The sequence below is a fragment of the Nilaparvata lugens genome, chromosome X, assembly GCF_014356525.2.
Source record: "Nilaparvata lugens isolate BPH chromosome X, ASM1435652v1, whole genome shotgun sequence".
Lineage (NCBI taxonomy): Eukaryota > Metazoa > Arthropoda > Insecta > Hemiptera > Delphacidae > Nilaparvata > Nilaparvata lugens.
This window is the reverse complement of record NC_052518.1, coordinates 4,870,631-4,892,852: the sequence shown is the minus strand read 5'-3', so window position 1 is coordinate 4,892,852 and position 22,222 is coordinate 4,870,631. Positions and strand designations below refer to the sequence as shown.

The window sequence follows — 22,222 nt, the reverse complement described above, 5'->3', positions numbered from 1 at the left end:
AGGCGTTCATGCCCTCGACCAATAGCAGCACTCGCCTACTAGTATAAATTCTGCTGCTCTTGTATTTAGTTTTAGTTTATCAGAGATTGACAATGGTGTAATAACCGAAACCGGTCTTTCTAATTATCAATAAATCAGTGGTTTTTTGACAATTTATTAGTCTTTTTCATTCAATATGAATAATTACCACAATATCAACTTCTCAACTACACAAAAAGTGTAGATGATTAGTATATCATACTTGAAATAATGGACACATTCTGGGCTGGCTACCGAGCTCGGGATTCAGATAAGTTCTAGACTTTAAACAGCTGGAGTCAGAAAATTGGCTTTCCGAAACGGGGCGTAGTCGTCGTCCACGTTTAAATTAAATTTCGAAAAACTAGAAAATTGATCACAAAATAAAATAAAGAGAGAATACTGTGAAGCTCCAGCTATTTTGAATTATTTAGGAATGGTTCATTTCGTCAAGGAAAAACGTTTCCAATTATAGAAATGAGAAAATAAAGATTATCATAAAAACTACGACTACACCCCGTTTCAGAAAGCCAATTTTCTGACTCCAGCTGTTTAAAGTATAGAACTTAGCTAAATTGCAAACTTGGAGACTGACCCTTACAGTCTTCTCATTACTTTTCTTAGTTATGAATAGTGAGTTGTGTTTTTTCTGGCTCTAAATTTTGTCAAATTACGCAAAAATGTTCCAATTAATGGTGATTTGAGTGTGATATTTTGGTTTTTATTCTGTTTTTAACCGTCAAAATTAAAAATTCTTAGTTTTCGTTGTTTTTTAGTGAAAATGGACTAAATTTTAGGAAAGTGAAACCATAACCCAATTTTGGACATTTCAAATGTTATCTAAATCTAGGAGAGAAATAGTACAAGGAGAATCCTTAGTTTTTCTCTCCCAATCAGTGCTACTTTGTAAAAATTATAAATAAATAAAAAATTCCAATGTATGGTTCAAGACTGAACTAATCCATCAACAGGGTAAAGCAGCAATATTCCTCTCTTCAACCTCCTTCTCTAGAAATGTGAGTTTTTTGTAAACTATTTTTAAAACTATAGTGGTGTTCACGTTGTTGTCGATTCTCTACATTGTCACTGCCTCTTCATAGAAGATAGCTGATCTTCATATTAACTGTTCAATCTTGTTAAAAATAATCAACTATAGTTCATTCGTCGAAAAATACATTTGTTCATGATCAATCGATTTTCATAATTGGGATTGATAATTTTGTTGATTTATCATTCTTCTACATTGGTTAAAAACGATCTAACATGTTGCGGAGGCAGAAAAGAATAGCGCTATCTGCTTTGTCGAATGATAGACAAGGAAAGTAATGCTAATGAAATACTGCCATTATAACGTGGACCTCACTATAGCGATTTAAGCGGAGAACCCTCAGTTATCAATTTCTCTGAATTTCTCACTATGGTATCTTTTCCGGTGACGAGGCGCAATTAATTTGTAATACGTCGACTGATGGCTGGGTATCTATCTATCACGTGCCATCAAAGAAGAATCGATCTGTGCTTGGAGAAACGTTATTCTGGGAAGTGGAACACAATGGTCCAGTACCGCTTCTCTCGACTGATTCCAACACTAATGGTTTTTTGAGAAATGCTAAGAATGACTCGGGAGAAACGGGAGAAAAATGGGAGAAGAAAGGGAGAAGATCGAGGAAGAACGGGGAGGAATGACAGAAGAAAGGGAGAAAAAAAGGAGAAGAAAGGGCGAAGAAAGGGAGAAGAACGGGGAAGAATGGCAGAAGAAAGGGAGAAGAATATGGGAGAAGAATGGGAGAAAGATCGCGGCCACATCAGGGGAATTGAGCACTTCAACTGTGGTTGTTAATAGTCTGCAATTTGATAGGATAGCTTGATGCTCTCCCGCATGTTCCCAGCATAGATAAATGATTGAGAACTCTGCAATTTCTCTAAACGATTTACACTTGCCTTAAAAACATTGTTCCTAAGAGGAATAGAATCAATGCAGAAAACATAATTATCATATCATGTGATGTGGAAAGCGAAAAGGGACCAGTTGTCGGAAGAGTAAAATTTTCAGGGCAGACAATAATAGAGACTAATTTCGAGTTTTCAATCAATTATCATGCAGTAAAATCTCCTTTGTTGATCAGAATCGATTTTTTCGTCGATTATATGAACACAATCATGTAATGTTGCAGAAAAGTGAACAGTTGTCGTTATGGAGTTATAAAATTGCCCTGTTTTTATGTTTGAATAGTTATGCCTACTCAGTCATTTTTCAAGATATCAATCTGAATTTTTTTAAAATTGTTCTTTATAGTCTTCTTTATTGAGGAAAAATTATATCTCAAATTTTATTTTTTGAGACAACTGGTCCCTATTTGCTTTCCACATAACAGAGTATCAGAACTCACATCTGTTAAATATGTAATCGATTTTTATGATTGAATTGATCATGTAAACTATTATTTATAGAACCAACTACGATAAAATTGATTATTTAAACCTCTGTTTAGTTGAATCTGTTCATGCAACATTATCTACAAAACATGATTACTGTATAACTGAAATGGTGAAAATATTTCACTCTTTTATCCAAGACAGGATCGTGGTTTTGGCCAATCCAATTAACTATTGAGAAGCCCTTTCACATTGAATCATGAATACTATAATTTTGAAATCTGGAGAGGCTCACGTTATTTTGGTAAGATGGGAGAACGGCGTTGCCGATTCTCTGATTTGCCACTGTTTTCTGGGGATAGCTGACACCGGTATATCTGATGTAGGCCTAATATTATTAAGGGCCTAGTATAGATTGCACAGTATAGATTGCTTAACTCGATTAAGTTAATCTGAAAGTTTAAACTTGAATCGGTTTTCTCAGTGCATTTACTAATCCAGTTTAAGTTAAACTAGTTTAGCGTTAAGTTGGTAATAGAATGTCATCGTTTATAATATCAGGAAGGATAATTTTTACAGGAAATTTGCTATTTGTTTACAAACCATCAGTAATTTGAGGTTATGTAGCTACAATTTCCTGGTCAAAATAACACAGAGCTGTAAGTTGTACGGTAATAAAAGTGAAAAGCGATCAAGAAATTCTTCAAAAAATGATGAAATGCTATATTACTATTAGAAACAAACTTATATTTAGTTGGCACCAAAAAATATAATCTAGAATGTAAGATAAAAACCTTATTTTGTTATGAAAATCTACTACGGTCTTCCTCGTTTATAAAAAATCTCTCGAAAGCAAAATATCTCAGTTATGTGTTATTAAAAACATGTTTTCTAATCAAAGACCACTGATAAAAATTGTCTTATTTCCTATCAAGTGGTTTATTCAATCAAATACTGAATTGACACTTGCTTTACTCAAGCAAAACCGTTAAAAAAATGCTCTATCATCCCAGAAATTTGAATGATTCGTTTTTTGTCCAATTTTTCTCAGTTCCAAAATTTCTTCGCAGTCATCAATATCAATCGCATTAAAAACATCTATCAATTCCTGCCAATTCTATCAATAATGATTCACTATAACCTAAATAATTATAATCGTCTACAGAAGCATTAAAAACAACCGTCGAAAAATAATTTACTATCAGCTGTTTCCCCATCAAATCTTACAGATGTCTAGTTAATCCAAATTATTTGGTTTAAACCTCCCGTTTTGGAGGTTTAAACTTTCCCAGAGTTTTAACTCAATACAGAGTTTAAACTGATACTGCGCAAACGGAATTTTAGTTTAAACCAAGAAAAAATCCAGATTTGGTTTAAGCTTTAGCTTAAACTTACACTGTGCAAACGGCCCTTACTGTTCATACTTGATTAAAATGATCCATTTATTTTTTATTTGTAAGAAAATATAAACTTGAAGACTGAGAAATACATGTTTTATAGTATTATTGAGATTGAATATTTTATCAATTAATTATATTTCTACTTGTTAAATTGATCTTGCAACGTTGCAGAGCTGGAGAAAGATAGCGCTATCTGCTTTGTCGAATGATAGACAAGGATAGTCAATAAAATACTCCCATTATAACGTAGACCTGACTATAATGACTCAAATAATCAGTTCCCTCTCTTTTTTTCCAAGACACGATCGGTTTTGACCAGTTCAATAAGCTATTGAGAAGCCCTATAAAAAGAAACATGAATTTATCGAACTATACTAGTAGTTCTGTGTACAGTAGACCTCGTGCAGTTATAAACCACAGCCTCCTCTTATACTGTCCATCAGATTAAATCCTGTCTGTATGTCGTGTCGGCTGTGAAAACGGCTAATGGCTGTTGGGGTTGGTGTAACAAAAATGCCAACATCAAAAGTTAATCTCCTTCAAGACATACTGGCAACAGGACAGCCCGAGTTCAAAGCAGAGAAAGGTCGAGAGACAATACTATGTTATTTCAGTTATTAATTGCATGCGTTATTGCATGCAATCAATAGTTCATTTAATGGTGCATAAAAATTGCATTCAATGAGGCATGCAATTAATAGTCCACACAGCAGCTGATTTTTTACCAAGTTACATTGAGATATTGAATTGCATGCGTCATGGCATGCAATTTATAATCCTCTCGACAGCTGATTTATGATGAATAATTCTGTAGTCTGATTTTTACTCTAATATTGGCGTATGGAGGAGGCTCCTTTTCCTTTTATATTAACCTTGAAATTAAAAATTTCCAAAAATCTTGTAGGCCTATTTACGTTGACGCGCAATTTAAAAAGGAGCATAATGAATCGCTTATTTATGAAAGGCCTCATGTCACATTTTCAGCCATTTTTAAAAAGTGACAAAAATCAATTCTCAATGCAAAGCTGCACGTTTACTTATGAAAGGTCTCTTGTCTCATGTCTGTATGCTTAGTAACACAGCCGTTCAGAATGCGTATATTTATGAAAGGACTCATGTCACTGACAGGAGGCTCTACAAAACCAAACCGCTGCTCAGTAAGCAACAGCTGTTATGTTGCGCTTGCGTAGAAGTGTTGCGACTATAGTGTGGTCCATGTTATAATGGCAGTGAATAAAGATAGAAGAATTAATAGCGATACCGATTCTGTGCATTAATTAATTATATTTCTACACTGTCAAAGACATTGTCATCGTTGTGGACCTAGAAAAAGATAGTATCACCGGCTTTGTCAAATGATAGACAAGGATAGCAAAAATAAAGTTGATGAAATACTGTCATTATAACGTGGACCTCACTATAGTAACCGTGCCGTGACTAGGTTCTAGGTTATGTTCATGTTCAGCTGCTGCTTACATTATTTACAATCATTATTACTGTCTCATAAAGTATAATATTGTTGTTAATAATTATTTGCATTATAAAACATTGCATTATAAAAAATGTACAGCTTCTGTTGAAAGCCAGAGAGCGAAAAAGGTAAACGGGAGTACTTTACTCTCACAAAATATCATGAGTTTGTTTGTGAGAGTTCCAAAAGAGGGTGCATTTTAGTATCTGAGTTCATTAATGGGATCAATGAAAGACATTTCAATTTATTGAACAATCAATCAGCTGCTGTATCAATGCCCACCAAACAGGCATATGATAACAAGCGGTTAATCAATGAAGAAAAATTGAATGATTAAAAAAAACACTTCAATACATCCCTGTTGAATTCAGACCATTCTATAACAATATACAAAATTGGCCAACGAAAAAAGGCAAAAGGCAAGAAGTTTGATTCAATTTTTGTACACTTTGCTAGATTACTTTAATCAGTTCAAATTAAATAGTTTATCAGTATCAATTTGTATTATTCATTATTTCTATTGGATTGTACTATTTCACAGTTCTATTTACTTTATCTTGTATTTTTGATGGTTGATACAGAAAATTGAAATGTCTTCTATCGATTAAGGAGTGTTATGATTTCACAATGTTGCAATGTCTTGATTTCCAATGATCAATGAACTAAAAATATTTCCAATCTTTTATTGAAATTTTGTTTTATAATTATATGAGTGATTATTCAACAAAATATGTGTATTATTCCAACAACAAAACACTTCCAGTTGTGATAAAAAGCTTTATTTTTGAAAGGGCTCTTATCACACATTAATTTATGAAAGGCCTCATGTCAGTATTTTATATTGTTAATAATTATGTGAGAAATTGATTTGACATTTTGTGAGCAGAATATATGTATGTGAATGTGATTGAAATAATAATTGGAATTGAAAAAACTGGAATTATCAACAATGGATTAATATAAGAGACATTTTTTTAGCTGCTGAAAAATTGACTTTAAGTGACAAGAGGCCTTTCATAAATAAGTGATTACCTGTCAAATTTCATGAAAATCTATTGCTGCGTTTCGCCGTAAATGCTCAACACATAAACATTTAAACATGAAGAGAAATGCAAAACCGTCGAATTGAATCTTAGACCTCACTTCGCTCGGTAAAATATTGATCGACTATTTATTGAATTTATTGAACTATTGTTCAACCATAATCATGAACTAGTATTGTGAGTGGAAATGATGTTTCAATCTGCAGTTGAATAGCAAATTTAATAAATTATAGAACTTTGTTTTGAGTGTAGAAAATACTGGAGTACCGTACTCACTTGCAGTGTGTTGAGGAATAAAGTTTGGTCGTTCACTTGCTTAATTGAAAACAAGCAATTTCCGTACATGAATGGTACATCCAGCCATTTCAGGAATTCTCCATCTGCAAATTTTATCAGACATGTGTTGCTGTGATGTTGATGAACTCAATGTATTTATAGCAGAGTTTATTTATTCATTCACAATTTTTCAATGAAAACAATAAATAGAAACCCAAATATGTTTCTTAATTGCTTAACGTAACAATGTACATATCATCGTAACAGTGTGTACGTTCTGTGTCCAGTAAATTGTTCCAGTTCCAATCGTAAATAATTGTTCCATCACGTGACTAGTGCAAAATGTTCCCATGGAACGTCATTTCAAAATCGTTGGTTCAAGCTTTTGGGGCGCACTTATAAAGTTCATTTACACCAAAATGTGTCGTTTACTAGCTGCGTAAATGAAGAAAGGCTGTTTTTAAAACTTACCGTCTGGAAGTGCATTTCTTTCATTCCAATACTCTCAAATTTCCTATTGAGAAAAATTCATTTAACGAATGGTTATCAAACATCATTTTGTTGGTTATGTATTCTATGGCTACGCTATGGTAAACGAGCTATCAGCGCATGCGCAGAGAAGCAAGCAGACTACAATTCAATCAACCAATAAGAGCTCGGATAGTTGGAATTGTAACAATTTACCAGGCTTTGACTGTGGGGCAGGAACTTGGAACTGGAACTGGTTTCTGGTACAGAAACTGTCAAAATTCTTCCCATGGGACGCGGAACTTTTTACCTTAGAAATTGTGAATCGAACAATCTACCACATTCTATGTACCCAGAACGGGCCCAATGAGACTCAAATACAATTTATATTCAAAACGAAAATTATTAGTAAACTAACGTTGGAAAAATTGGGTGATTGATAAACTACGAGGGCTATTTTTTTTTCAACTTCCGATCGTGCTGCTAGATGGCAATGCGAGCGGCATTGGCCAACAATGCACGGCAGCTGACTATGCACATCTCACACTATATCTCACTCGTTTTCGGCCATCTGTCGTCATTACCAGTTCATCTAGCAACACATAAACATGGCTAATATGATAGAATCTCCCGCCAATTGTGAGTTGCGAAGTGTAATTCGTTTTTTGCAAGCTGAAGGGTTATTCGCAGCAGAAATTCACCGTAGAATGAAACGAGTATATGGTGAAAGCTTTATGAGTGACAGTGCAGTGCGTGATTGGTGTAGGAAATTTAAAGATGGACGACATTCATGATGAAGGGGACCAAGGGTGACAACGCCCGTCCTCACAGTGCTGCGGTGACGAAGCATCTTCTTGACGGGTTTAAATGGCACGTTTTTGACCATCTGGCGTATAGCCCAGACTTAGCATCAAGCGACTATCAGATTTACAAGCCTGAAATGGCGGCTAATTTGAAAAGCTGTGATTCACCAATCTGAACTTCAAAACAACAGCAATTGAGTTTTTCGCTAGGTATTCTATTCCAATTTCTTTTAAAAATAATAGAAAAATAGAAATTCTATCTATAATGAGATAATTTGAATGGAAATAATGATGAAATAACCTTTCAATATTATTTACACCGGTACCAGTGTAGGCCTAACCTATTCCGGTAAACTGAAGTCTAGGATGGTCTCAAAGTTATTAACTTTCAAAGTTGCATTTTAAGTATAATTTGTGTTTCTCATACAGTAATATCTAAAAATAATTCCATTTATTCAAAAATACATTTAAAATTAATTATACGAATCCTCTACTATATAATTTTGTTATAAATCAAAATAGAACATGGCGGCTGAGTATTGTTTGTCTACTTCTGTACAGTCACTGTCAAAAGTAAAATAAAATATTTCTGGCCAACTGACAACATTGCAAAGCTAGAGAGAGATAGTGCTATCTGTTTTGTTGCATGTTAGACAAGGATAACAACACTATTATCAATCATACACTGCCATTATAACGTGGACCTCACTATATGCATTTATCGATGCGTGATAGAATGATGCTATTAGAAACGTGATGAATATCCTTATTATGACGTATCGTGTATATTTCATTCATCAATCTCAAACTTCTATTCAAAACATACATGAAAATGTACGTGAATACGTACATTTGAAGCCATGTGTTGGACATTGCACAAGAATGTTGATGGAGTTGTTAATATATATTATTCTCAATCGATATAAGTAAGTTTCCTAATAGCTGTAAATTAGGGATGGGTATCGATACATCGATGTTTAGAAACATCGATGTTTCAACATCAAACATCAATGTTTTTAACATCGATGTTTACTGTTCGATGTTTTTCACTTATCGATGGTTTTACCCAGACATCGGTCATTCGATGTTTTTCCCAACAAAAAGGAATTTTTCAATCAGGCTCTCTGTATTTTTATGTGAGACTGTTGGATACTCTTGAAGATTTACATAACTGTGGCCCTTGTCAAGGTTAGATGCCTATTTATAATTGAATAAGTGGTCGGATTTTTCGTTTCTTAGGGAGAAAGAGTTTTTCTTATTACAAGTGCTTTCCTCAACATACGTTTAATACCAATTGTTAATCTAGCTCTGGAATAGAGGTCCTTGTATAGTATGGAGTGTAGATAGCCATAAAAACACCTCTATTCATTCTCATTTCCTTGATAAAACAGTCAGGTATTGAATGAATACGATTATGAGTAACAATGATTGCTAAAATTAGCTTAGGATGAAATCCCAAGACAGAATCTTCGAGGATATCCCGAGAGGTTTCTGACTCAACTATGAAGATGACAAATCTTGTGAACTATAATAGAGTTGATGTATCTTTCTAGTCACAACCTGACTTCAATTATTTGAAAGACTGTTACTTGAATACCAAGTCTAAAATTGCTGTAATTCCAGTTAGTAACAGTTAAAATATTGAAACAATAGCTCCAGATAAAATTGTAGTCACTTTAGTTTTTTTTGTATTTTTAAGTATTTCGAGATTTGGACAAAATAATAATACCGTCTTAATTTCTCTTATACTAAACAAATATTCAAATCTATAAAACAATATTTTAGATCATTGGATTTTCTTTTTTATATTCGATTAAATATCAATCGATGTAGGTAATCAGACTCTACGTTATCAATGGAGATTGATATTTAATCTCCATTGATAACGTAGAGTCTGATTACCTACAACTACAAACAATTTATTAACTTTCAGTTTCGTTGCTGCCAATCAATAATATTCCTTTATTGTTAACTACTTTTTAAAAGCTCTGTCCCTTTCTTTTACATGTACATGAAAAAGGAAATTGATTTCAAAATCTGAGTTACTCTAAGGATATAATAATCTTCCGTAAAATGTACGGCAACACGTCGATGTTTTAAACATCGATGTTTACTGTTCGATGTTTTTCACTTATCGATGTTCAGGAGGAAAAACATCGATGTTCAAAACATCGATGTTTTGTCTTTCGATACCCATCCCTACTGTAAATATGATTTCCTTCATGATCAATAAAGAATTGAAGCAATGTGGAACTGTATGTTAACTCACCATTCCACCAATAGATGGTGCTGGGCGAAGTCTGTTCGCAAACAAGCACAAAGTTGCTTTCAAAAGCTCGGAAATGTTTTACACTCTCCGGCCGTTTTGTTTCCAGTAATTGGATTCTCTCCAGTCTCTTTTTCGAGTGAGAAAATCGTAGAACTTGAGAACTCACCTGTAACAAGGAACAGAGACTGACATCTCTTGTCAAAACTCATATATTCTCAGTTGCTGTTTGTAATCTATTCCTTGGTAAATCTAAATGTTATTCCATATTCAGATAAATTGAATAACCTAAGCACTCAATTGAAACAAGGAACAGTGACTATTTGTGACTTGTCACAAATCATAAACTCATTAGTTATTCATAAAATATTTATTTGTGAATGTTATTCTGTATTAAAATTTGAGAGAACAATAGTTTCGGGCCAAGCCTTCGGCTCTATCTCATTAGATAGATAAAGAATTTATTTTTCACTTCAAAAAACAATACAAAATAAGATAAAATTAAATACAATATCATTCGTCAACAATCAATACCATAGTTCATAATAATCCGAAAATTCTTAGGCATAGCCGAAGCTGTCAGCCGGAGTTGACAGTTATTATTTAATCTATATCTCATCCTTATCTTCTAGTTTTTGTCAAAGTTCTCACAGTAGGCTACAGAGTGAACGGGCTACACAATGTCATGCGATAGCACTCAATAAACTTTATAAGGCAACTGGGAAGTTAGCACTAAATATCAGTCACTCATAGCACAGTAGTCCGTCTATGCTTGGAATCTTATCAGATTCAGTTCATTTGAGAAACCTGAATCATTATTATAGGCCTAGAGATGAACTACACATCGATACAAAGTAAATTATTCTTACTTATTAATCGAACATACAAATAATTCTTTATAAAATGAAGAGATACAATGATAATTTGAACTCATTTGAACAATAAATAATCATCTTCAATAATAAACCGATGAACTTATCATACATGTCCAGAGCTATATGTACAGTTTTCGGTTCGGGAACAATATTTACAATGACATATTTATTTTCTATTATCCACAAGTATTATTATAGTACAGCTATTTTTAGAAATTAAATTTTCGGGCCAAGCCTTCGGCTCTATCTCATTATTTATAATATATGATCGGTGAATTTGTGAATTGCATTCACAATGAACAATATCTCAACCATATTCATACTATGATTAGTAATGTATTCACAATAAACGAATAAATCGCACTCTAACTTCTTACGGCCGGTTTCCGAGCTCAGGATTTGGCTAAGTCCTAGACTTAAAACAGCTGGAGTCAGAAAATTGGCTTTCCGAAACGGGGCGTAGTAGGTAGCAGTCATTATCATAGTCACGTTTGAATTGAATTTAAAAAAAAAAAACTAGAAAATTAAACAAAATAGAATAGAGGAAATAGTGATCATACTCCGAATAGGAGATATGTTTTGATTCAATTCAGTTGTGATATAGATTTATTCTTCATTGTTGATATGCTTCTGGATTTTGTATTATATTTTTATGATCGCTTACAACTTGATAATTACAATACTTATCATACTTATGAGTTTGGTCACTTGATAATATTACAATATTAGCATACTAAACATACTTAAAATATTGGACACATTCAGGGCTGGCTTCTGAGCTCAGGATTTAGCTAAGTTCTAGACTTTAAACAGCTGGAGTCAGGAAATTGGTTTTCCGAAACGGGGCGTAGTCGCAGTCCACGCTTAATAGTATATTTCGCACCTAGAGCAGAAAATGAGATTTTTCCGGGTCGAAATCGGTTTTCAAGTCCGAGGCCGTAGGCCGAGGACTAGAAAAGATTGAGAGCCGGAAAAACATTTTTGCCCGTGGTGCAAACTCTATTTTTCGCCACACACAAAAATAAACAATATGTATATATGATAATAATTGTTTACTAAGCACTTCCGAAAGAAGAAGTGGAAGGTGATAGCTCTAGCAAATCTGAGGTAATCTGAATATCAAGAAATTGTCCAAATATTTTTTTTTGATTCTGATTTGTCGAAATAACCTGAAAGATGATGTTCAATTATGTGGGAGGTTGAGTTTATACTTTTTTATTCTTTCAAATGACAATAAGATGATATTATTAGTCTATAAATGTTTTAATTATTGAATAATGAACACAAATAATGAAAAGTTTTTTGATTAGCTGTTTTTTGATCACCTTTCTTAGTTCCATGTTAGCGGCTGGAAAGGGTACTCTTTCCGGCCTAGGCCGGAAAGAAACCTGTTCTGACGTCAGACGAGAGTCGTCTGCAAACAATGTCTTTCAGATCTACATAGGGACTAGAGAACAGCTGCTTTCTGTGCAGTGTGGCGAAAATTAAATTTCGAAAAACTAGAAAATTGATTACAAAGTAAAATAAAGAGAAAATAGTGTGAAGTTTCAACTATTTTTAATTATTTAGAAATGTTTAATTTCAACAAGGAAAAACGTTTCAAATTATAGAAATAAGAAAATAAAAACTGTGACTACTGTTATAAAAACTGCGACTATGCCCCGTTTTGGAAAGCTAATTTTCTGACTGCAGCTGTTTTAAGTGTAGGACTTGGCCAAATGCCGAGCTCGGAAGCCGGCCCTTCATCACAAAGTAACTCAATCACTCTGAATAAAATTCTGTGCACAATTTGAAACTATCAAAGCTTCATACTCGAAGAATTTGCTGGTTCGCTAATTATACCCTCACCAAGTTGATTCAAATTGATTATTTCATGCAAAAAAATTGATTAAACATGGAACAGACTGATGGTCTGTCCTCAGTAAAGCAGGTTTCGTACTGAACGCTGAAGGTATGTAGATTTCCCGTCTTTCGGAGGAGATGATGAGCCGTCAGTCCCGATCATCTGAAAAGTAGTCATTATCTCTCATCATCATCCCTCTCACTCATTACCCACGCACAAGCCTTAGTGCTCATGTGGGCATCATCTTCAGTATAAAGATATTGTTGGAATTTCCAAACAGAGAGAATAAATTCTAGATGCAATATTACCACTGCTGTTGCAATGGCACTGTCATGCCACTTAGTTAATATCATAGAGAAACGATAGCATAAGTAGATATCTCATGGTATAGGGCGTTAATGTCGCAATTTTTACTGTTATCTCAAGCCGATAGTTCACGTATTTCTCTCCCAAAATGGTGTGTGACGCAGGTAGTCTCTCAAATTGTGCCGATCATACACTTTCACCCCAACAAAACAGTCAAAATTGACAATAATCGACAGTAATCGGCTTGAAATAACAGTAAAAGTTGCGACATAAATTCCCTATACCATGGGATATCTACTTACGCTATTGTTTCTCTATGTTAATATGTACCTATTATCCTCACACTCTGTAATCTCACCTTCCTATTAGTAGCTTCAGCTATGATAATTATCTGAGACGTTCCAGAACTGAATGAAGCCACTGACTTTGCACCATGTGTAAGAATATTACTGTACTCCTTGTCAAGGTATGATTTCCTCAGCTTGAAGAGTCTGTAACAGTTTTCATACAAATTCAACTGTGAATTTTGATGGAACAGGTTATTTTGAATTCACTATTCTCTGTCAGATAATCTTTTGAATTTAATTCATCAATCAAGTGGCGTTTGCATTAGTCAAGTCTAACTTTAACACTTTTATCAGAGATATTGTGGAACTTCTCCATATTAAGATAAAGAAAGGAAAAAAGATGTTGTAGAATTCCACTATAACATTTTTATTCACCAAAACTAGTTTTCGTTGCCTATGGCAACATCTTCAGTGGCAACTGAAGCTGATATTTACAGGAAGCAGATGGGAAACATTACAGGTGTGACAATATTTACAAAGGTTGGCTATTTGATAAAAATATAAACTAAGTACTATTACAGTATTAAAACATACAAACAAATAGTGAAAATATCCAATGGAATACATATGATTAATTAATATAAGGATGAGATATAATTTGTGTAATAACAATTTCTAAATGAAATGTTTGACATGGGAGGGGGGAGGGTGTTGTGATTTGGAGTTGGGTAATCTAAAAGAAAAGTAGCAGAAATAAATGTAATATGTCTATATGAAAAAACAATAATAAATGGCTATCTGATGTAATAAGGACAAGGATTATAATACTGACTATTTAATGAGATGACTCAGAAATAGAAACAAAAATTAAAAACAAAGGTTATTTTTCACATTACAGGTGTGGCAATATTTACAAAGATAGGCTATTTGATAAAAATATAAACTAAGTACTATTACAGTATTAAAACATACAAACAAATAGTGAAAATATTTATAAATTATTATAAATAATTATGATTATGATAAACCTGAATATATATTTTCAAAATATTTCTTTATCTTAATTAGTCAAGTCTTCTAGAATTCAAGTTTTATATAAAATGAATGTGTTTTTCAAACTTGAAGTCAAGCTCACAAGAACAGAAACTTGAATCCATCTACATCTGTTCTATTTGTGAAGTTATAGTTTTCAAGTCCACAAACAGTTCATTGGAAGCCATCCGCATAAATTTCTTCTCCGTTCAAAAAAATGTGAGAGATTGGTGCAATAAAGGAGATGTGATGAATACGAACGAAAAACAGGTATAATTTTGGTATAGTGAAGGTAATATGATGAATAAAAGAGCTTGAAATGAAATTGTCTGTACAATATATCAAAGAGAACAGTTTTGTGAACTAAATTTAGGTTGTCTCATCATTAAGAGGCTGCCGGAGTCTGATCTGGTAGCCCAACCCATTAGCCAGGCAAGGGCTAAAAACAGTACAGTGTGAGAAGCGAGAGTGCTAGGAGAGAGAGTGAGTGAGTGAGTGAATAGAGCGAGATATTATTATAGTGCTTGCTTCTTAACAGGTTTGTGACGTCAGTCACAAGTATGTGCTCAAATCAGCATTTGTCGAATGAGTAGCATGGATATTATTTATAGATAATGGTTTATGATGAACCTTGAAAAAGATGCTAGCAATTCATCACTAGGACTGACGAGGTGATTTTCCTGAAAATCGCAGCGGTCTGAACCATTTTTATTGGCTCCCTTTAAGGTGCGTACAGATATACGCGCCGCGAACATGAGCAATTCACTTTTAATCAGCTGACTATATCTGTATTTTTACAGAAACGGTATAAGATATAGATATAAAAAGCTTGGCATCAGCTGATTAAAAGTGAATTGCTCATGTTTGCGGCGCGTATATCTTTACTAGGGATGGGTATCGTAAATGCCCTACGTTTTTATGGATGATACTATCAGTCCAGTCAATATAGACATAAAAAAAGGGGGTGTGCTTGCAATTTATATTGTAGTTCTGATTTTTTAATATATTATTTGGATACAATCCATAAGAGGAGTCCAGAACCAATTTCTTCATGCATGATTTCCTTGTGCTAGATACAGGATAGCCCGAAAATCTCGTATTTTTGGCTCATTTTCCAGTTTTCAGCTATTTCTGCCAAATCTCTCCCAGATTATAAAATTCTGAAAAAAATGAGATCACTCGGAACTCTCTATCTCCAATGAGTACTTAGTTATTATTTTTAAAAAATGATTGAAATTTGAAGAAAAAATCAATTTTGATGAATTTTAGTTTTTGATCAACAATATCTTCCGATTGTTACAATTTAGATGTATATTTCAAAATCCCTATAGGCGTATTTTTGTGCTATACAATCTGAGATCAGGTAGAGCGCTCTATGTCATAAGGATTTCCAGGTACACCTGACAACAATGCTCCTTGTATTGTGAAAAACACCTAATTTTCAGCTTCAACCATCATCACCATTTACTTTGTCCTCACATTGATATTTCGCACAATGACATAAGTTCATGGGTAAGAATCACCCGTTAGATGCACTTCATTTCAGTATTTCCTAGTAGAGGCACGGTTAAGGACACCTCAAAAATCATAATTTCAAACACTTATAATTTACTTTTGACACAATGCTCAGATTTCATCGTCCTACACTTCATTCTTCTCGGCTCGCCAAGGCGGTTCAAAATCATGCATCAACAGTCAAATTCGGTCAAAAAATAGAAAATTTATTGTTGAGTGTAGGTACTTAAGCCCATATTCAATACATAAAAAATGACCAATTTCTATATTCAAAGCTAAGTATCTCGGTAACCCCTCATTATAAAAATTATTACATGATCTTGAAATGTACAATAGAATTTTCTATTTCATCTGCTGTAAGCAATTCATGGAAAAATATGTTCTTAAAGTGAGATTTGATTGTTGAAGAAAATCCGGAAATTGTAGATATTTTTCTCATATTAACGGTTTTGGCAGTTCTATGATAGCGAAAAGTGATTCAAGATGGATTTTAGGCAACTGAGCTCGTAGAGGATGAATTTATCCACAATTTGTAATCAATCGTAAGTTTCTATGATTTATCAGACTCGTTTTAGAAACTCTTGATCAACAGTAAAATTACGAAAAAAATGTAAAAACTGAAATCGCCATTTTTAAAATCTTAACTTCCAAATTTATTTGGAATCGAAAGTATTATTTATTGAAGTGGGTAGAGGGGGACAATTTTCACATTCTCACTAGATTTGGAAATTTTATCAGAAGTATTTCACAAGACATGCAACTTTTAATATAGAAATTGGTCATTTTTTGTGTATTGGAATATGGGCTTAAGTGCACTCAACAATAAATTTTCCATTTTTCGACCAAATTTGACGTATTATGCATGATTTTGAACCGTCGTGACGAGCCGAGAAGGATGAAGTGTAGTACGATGAAATCTGAGCATTGTGTCAAAAGTTATGTGTTTGAAATTTTGATCCTTGAGGTGTCCTTAAGCGCGCCTCTCCACTAGGAAATACTGAAATGAAGTGTATCTTACGGGTGATTCTCATAGAACATAATCTCAAGAACTTATGTCGTTATGCGAAATATCAATGTGAGGACAATGTAGTTGGTGATGATGCTTGAAGCTGAAAACTAGGTGTTTTTCACAATACAAGGAGCATTGTTGTCAGGTGTATCTGGAATATGAGATAGAGCGCTCTACCTGATCTCAGATTGTAGAGCAAAAAAAGAGCTTCTAAAGTGACTACAATTTTATCTGGAGCTATTTTTCCAATATTCTAACAGTTACTAACTGGAATCACAGCAATTTTGGACTTGTGGTATTCAAGTAACAGTCTTTCGAATAATTGAAGTCAGGTTGTGACTAGAAAGATACAAATCAACTCTAGTTCACAAGATTTGTCATCTTCATGGTCTAGTCTGATACCTCTCGGGATATCCTTGAGGATTCGGTCTTGAAATTTCACCCTATGCTAATTTTAGCAATCATTGATACTCATATCGTATTCATTCAATACCTGATAGATTTTTTAGGAAACAGAAATGAAAATCATTTATATCAACCCTGTAAGAATATTTCCTGTGTGTGACGGAAACTATTTTCAAACTCTTTGGTTAAATCTGGATAATAACTGGAAGATTATGGAGAATACCTCCACTTTTGTATTCATATTCATATCTCCTCTGCCACTAAAATTAACATCACGAGCAGGTTAATTACTCCACACCTTCAATAGCCAACTGAAGTTGGAGAAAATAGTTTTGAAAACTAAAACATGACTCACATTGACTCCGATGACTCTCCATTGGATTTTGTATAAACGACATAGAAAAAGATATGCCCGGACTCTGTAAAGAATTTGCCATCCACTGGATAGAATGAGTTGACTCTGGGTGGAGGAATACTCTGTAGCAGCTCATATTTATGGTCAAAGTGATGATTGTGCTTTATAGAAAATAGATTCAGAAATCCATCATCCATCCCCAGCACGATAAACATGGTATGTGGATGCTTCTTTGTCACCTGTAGTTGATTAAGAGTTAATTAATTAAGAAATTATTCCATAGTTCCTTATTTCAAAATTTTTTTCCTCCACCTACTGTCTAAAGTACTTACTTTACTCCCTGAAACCTAATACTAAAGTGTCACTTTTTCGCTCTCGGTAGTAAAAAACAGAAAAACTCCCTAGGGAGGAAAAGTGACTCCATTTAAATAACATGGGGAGCATCTCTATTTTGAAACTTACATGGTAATAGGTTAGAAGGTCTAAGCTCAGATGAGAAAGCATAATAGAGGTGTCTGTCATTGAGTCAACTGAATTCAATACCACAACAAGAAATTTGATCAACTCATGAAATATATGTTTGTATGATAATTATTATATTCTTAATATTAGTAGACGATAAAAATTCATAAAATTTTAAAAATATTTTATTCTATTCAAAATACCAGCCAACAAATATTTTTGATCTGCAATTCAAATCTGAACCGCGTGATCTGGAGTCAGCCATTTTTGGTAGCTGCCCAGCTGATATAATTGTTACAACTTTTGCCGATAGATAGCGCAATCGGCAGTGCCAATCAGACGACCGGTTTTTAGGTTTTAGATTTAGGTTATGTTGTTAGGAATCATTGTCACCAATTTGTAAGTTATTGGAATGATTTTATTTGCAGTTTCTATAAAAAAATGTAGATGGAGGAAAAATGTTGTGTACATCACGAGCGAAAAGTACTTTTTCTCCCTCAGGAAAATTGCTGCCCTCGGCTTCAAACTTTTTCCCACAAGGAGAAAAAGTCATACTTTTCACTCTAGATATACAAATAACTATTATATAAAACACAACTAGTTTCTACTTTCAAGCCGTTTTCATATAAAACACAACTAGTTTATACTTTCAAGCCGTTTCCAAAATGAACTATTACTTCCAGTATATGTTCAAAATATCTTCTTCAGCCGCTGGGTCATTTTACTATCTGGCTTATTTTAGATTGAAGATTTACTATCATCTTTGCTCATACTGTGCCGTGCAAACACTCTCACCCGGCAAACACAGTAATGATCGACAATAATCGACAGTAATATACAATAATTGACTTGAGATAACAGCGAAGTTTGGAACATAACCTTATTTTCTTCCCGATAACATTCAATCAGCCAATCACCAATGCGAACCAATCAAGTAATGCACTTATCTTCGTAATTTTAGAATGGCCGAAGGGAAATTTCTATGATATCAGCAAATTTGACAATCCTGTGCCTTTGTGAAGATGATCTTGTTGTAGATATCCATTTCCAATTGGAACGACTTATTTTTTTTTGTGTAGTTGAGAAGTTGATATTGTGGTAATTATTCATATTGAATGAAAAAGACTAAGAAATTGTCAAAAAAGCCCACAGATTTAAACCACATAAATCTGTGGTTTATTTGACAATTTCTTAGCCCACAGATTTAAACCACATAAATCTGTGGTTTATTTGACAATTTCTTAGTCTTTTTCATTCAAAACGACTTATTTATAACTTATTGTCAAAATAACTAATTTTTGAAAACAATTTTAGAATAAGATTTTATCAGCATTAAAAATATCTAGTAAACTGAATACTTCAACATTCAGCAACAGAATTATATAGTATGGGTGAAGCTGTACGATTGGCCATTAGCTGTTGACCAATGGAGGTTGAGCTCGACTGTGATTGGCCGAGACTAGACAGAACGTAGTATCAGTGCGTAGCCCTTCGCTAAGTATTCCAAATGGTCATGAAAACCTTCAAACAACAATAACAAATGAAGAAAAACTTGATAATTACTCCTCGATTCATTTACCAGAAGATGAAGTATTATGAGTCGGGTACTTGTGCTATGTAAAACGTCGTTGTTACAGTCTGACTATTTAACATATTTTTTAAAGGCTAAACTTGATTTCATATAATATTTTATTTCTTATCCAAGCTTAAGTTATTGATTGTAGTTTTCACACTATTGTTACCTGTATAGATTAGGTACTCTTTCCACGCGCGGGGAAATAATTATTCCATGATTATTCTATTTTATTTTGTACAGTGTTTCATATTGGAATTGGAATAAAGAAATTGTATTTAACTTAATTCATAATACATACCTCTATAAAAGTGACACGTCTAAAATCAATTTTTAGACAATCCCCACACAATACCACCAAGTGTTGCAAGTGTTTCTTATCAATTTTATTGATAATCTCCCTATCAAGAACTAGTATGTTGTCGAAATGATGATAGATCTCCCCAACAATCGCAGTATTATTCTCTATGAGTTTGTCGAATGATATGGAAGGTCGTAATGGATCTGCAAAAATATAAATTTTTATCATTAAAGGGTGTTTGATGAAAAAAATCTGAAGAAAAATTCTTATCTCCTTGTAGTACAATAGAAAATTTATTACTATGATTGAATCAAGAAAATCAAAATCCAACAAATTTATAACTATGATTGAATAAAAAAAAAAAACAGAATCATCAAATTTAATATTCAATTCAATTTCAGATGTATCATTCTCCTCTGTTCCAGTCTACTCATTTCAAGAATTTTTTTTTGCTGAGGGTGATGCCTACATGAGCTCTAGGTTTGTGCGTGGGTAATGAAGCGGATGATAATGACAGATGAGTGGACCCTACAGCTTCAGGTGGGTTCCGAACTACCGGGATGCGATTCTACAACTCATGGATCGTATTCAGAAGAGTTGGCTCAAGCGGTCACCCTTCCAACGGGAGTTGCAGGCGCATGATTCTTAACTTATCCAAGCGTTAGCTTATCAGCGCGACCTCTGAGTCAAACCGCTCCATATTTTTTGATATTGCAAGTTCCCACGTTACAATGGAATTGTAGGAAGATAGAGGAACACCGTTGCCGATTCTCTGCCTTGCCACTGCTTTTCATAGAATTAACTGATACCGGTATATCTGATGAAATATTAATTATCATCCTTGTTTAAAATGATACGTCAAGAAAGTAACATTTTCAGTGATTTAATGATAGGTTTTAATAATTGAGATGAAATATCTTGTTAATTAATTGTATTCCTGAGTTGTTGAAAAGCGATCTGGCAACGTTTAGGAGGTAGAAGAATAAACTGCTATGAAATGAAATGAAATGAAAAAATTCTTTATCTGCTTTGTGAAATGATAGACAAGGATAGCAACACCATTGCTAATCATATTCTACCATTATAGCATTATAGCGTGGACCTCTCTATAGTTTACTCTCTTTTAATATAACTTAAGTTATTTTTATATAACTTGAACGCTATAGTTTTTATAATAATTGTACAATAATAAAATTGTAGGTGGCTCTGTTAATTCCTTTGTTACCTTACTGTTCATGTAATAAATCAATAGATTAATAAATTTATGAATGAATTTAGTGGATCAGATTTATGTCTTTACAATAATTATGTCTTTACCATATTATGGGATACTAGCAGGTAACCCGTGCTTCGCAAGGGTCTATTTTATAACTTGACGTAATGAAATCCAGAAGAATTGAAAATAGGCCTATAAGAATCCTCGGTTGATTAAGAATTTATAAGCTGCATTTCAAGTAAATCAGTCCAGTAGTTCAGACGTGATGATGCGTCAAACATAATTTCCCTATCCTCTACACGTGTATACGTCTTTATTACGTATCCATTTATCTATCATCTTCTATACTATAATAAAGGAAATGAATGATAATAAATTTTGAAAGGTTTGAGATATCAATGTCCGGTTTTCACCATACCTTTTCTCTGGAAATCCTATCATATGACCACCTTTCAATTAAAAAAAGAAGTTGAATCCAAAGTGGTGGTTCCAAAATGGCGAAAAAAAATTTGGTTGTGACGGAAAACCTGTTTTTATCATTCGAAAAGGATCCCTAATCTTACCTATCTTCTAATTACCCTTTTAAGAGAAATGTTCTGAACTGAAAACTTGATGTAATCAAATATTGAAGAATTTAAAATAGGTTTGTAACCATCCCCGGTTAAGCAAGAATCTATATGCAAAATTTCAAGTTAATCAGTCCAGTAGTTCAGACGTGATGATGCGTCAAACATAATTTTCCTATACTACTTTACACCTGTATACCTGTATAATAATATTTTTTAATTCCACCATATGATTTGGTGATTTTTTTATGAAATTGTATGTACTATTAATGAATTTTGAACATTAATTATGAAAAATCTAGAAGGAAAATTGAAATTTGGGCTTCCAGGTGCACGAGATTGATATTTTTAGAATC

At 33.5% G+C, this 22,222-nt stretch overlaps 1 protein-coding gene across 3 annotated transcripts in view; it reads right to left on the bottom strand.

Moving 5' to 3' along the window:
• LOC111044482 overlaps window positions 1-22,222 on the bottom strand; it is a 114,800-nt gene that overhangs the window by 86,192 nt on the left and 6,386 nt on the right. For all 3 annotated transcript variants that reach the window (XM_039442276.1, XM_039442277.1, XM_039442278.1), the window contains exons 3-7: window positions 20,085-20,287; window positions 17,749-17,987; window positions 13,504-13,636; window positions 10,125-10,290; window positions 6,585-6,688 (exon numbers count right to left, since the gene is read on the bottom strand). In XM_039442276.1, coding sequence (XP_039298210.1) covers window positions 6,585-6,688; window positions 10,125-10,290; window positions 13,504-13,636; window positions 17,749-17,987; window positions 20,085-20,287 — 845 coding nt within the window. The remainder of the gene's footprint in view (window positions 1-6,584; window positions 6,689-10,124; window positions 10,291-13,503; window positions 13,637-17,748; window positions 17,988-20,084; window positions 20,288-22,222) is intronic.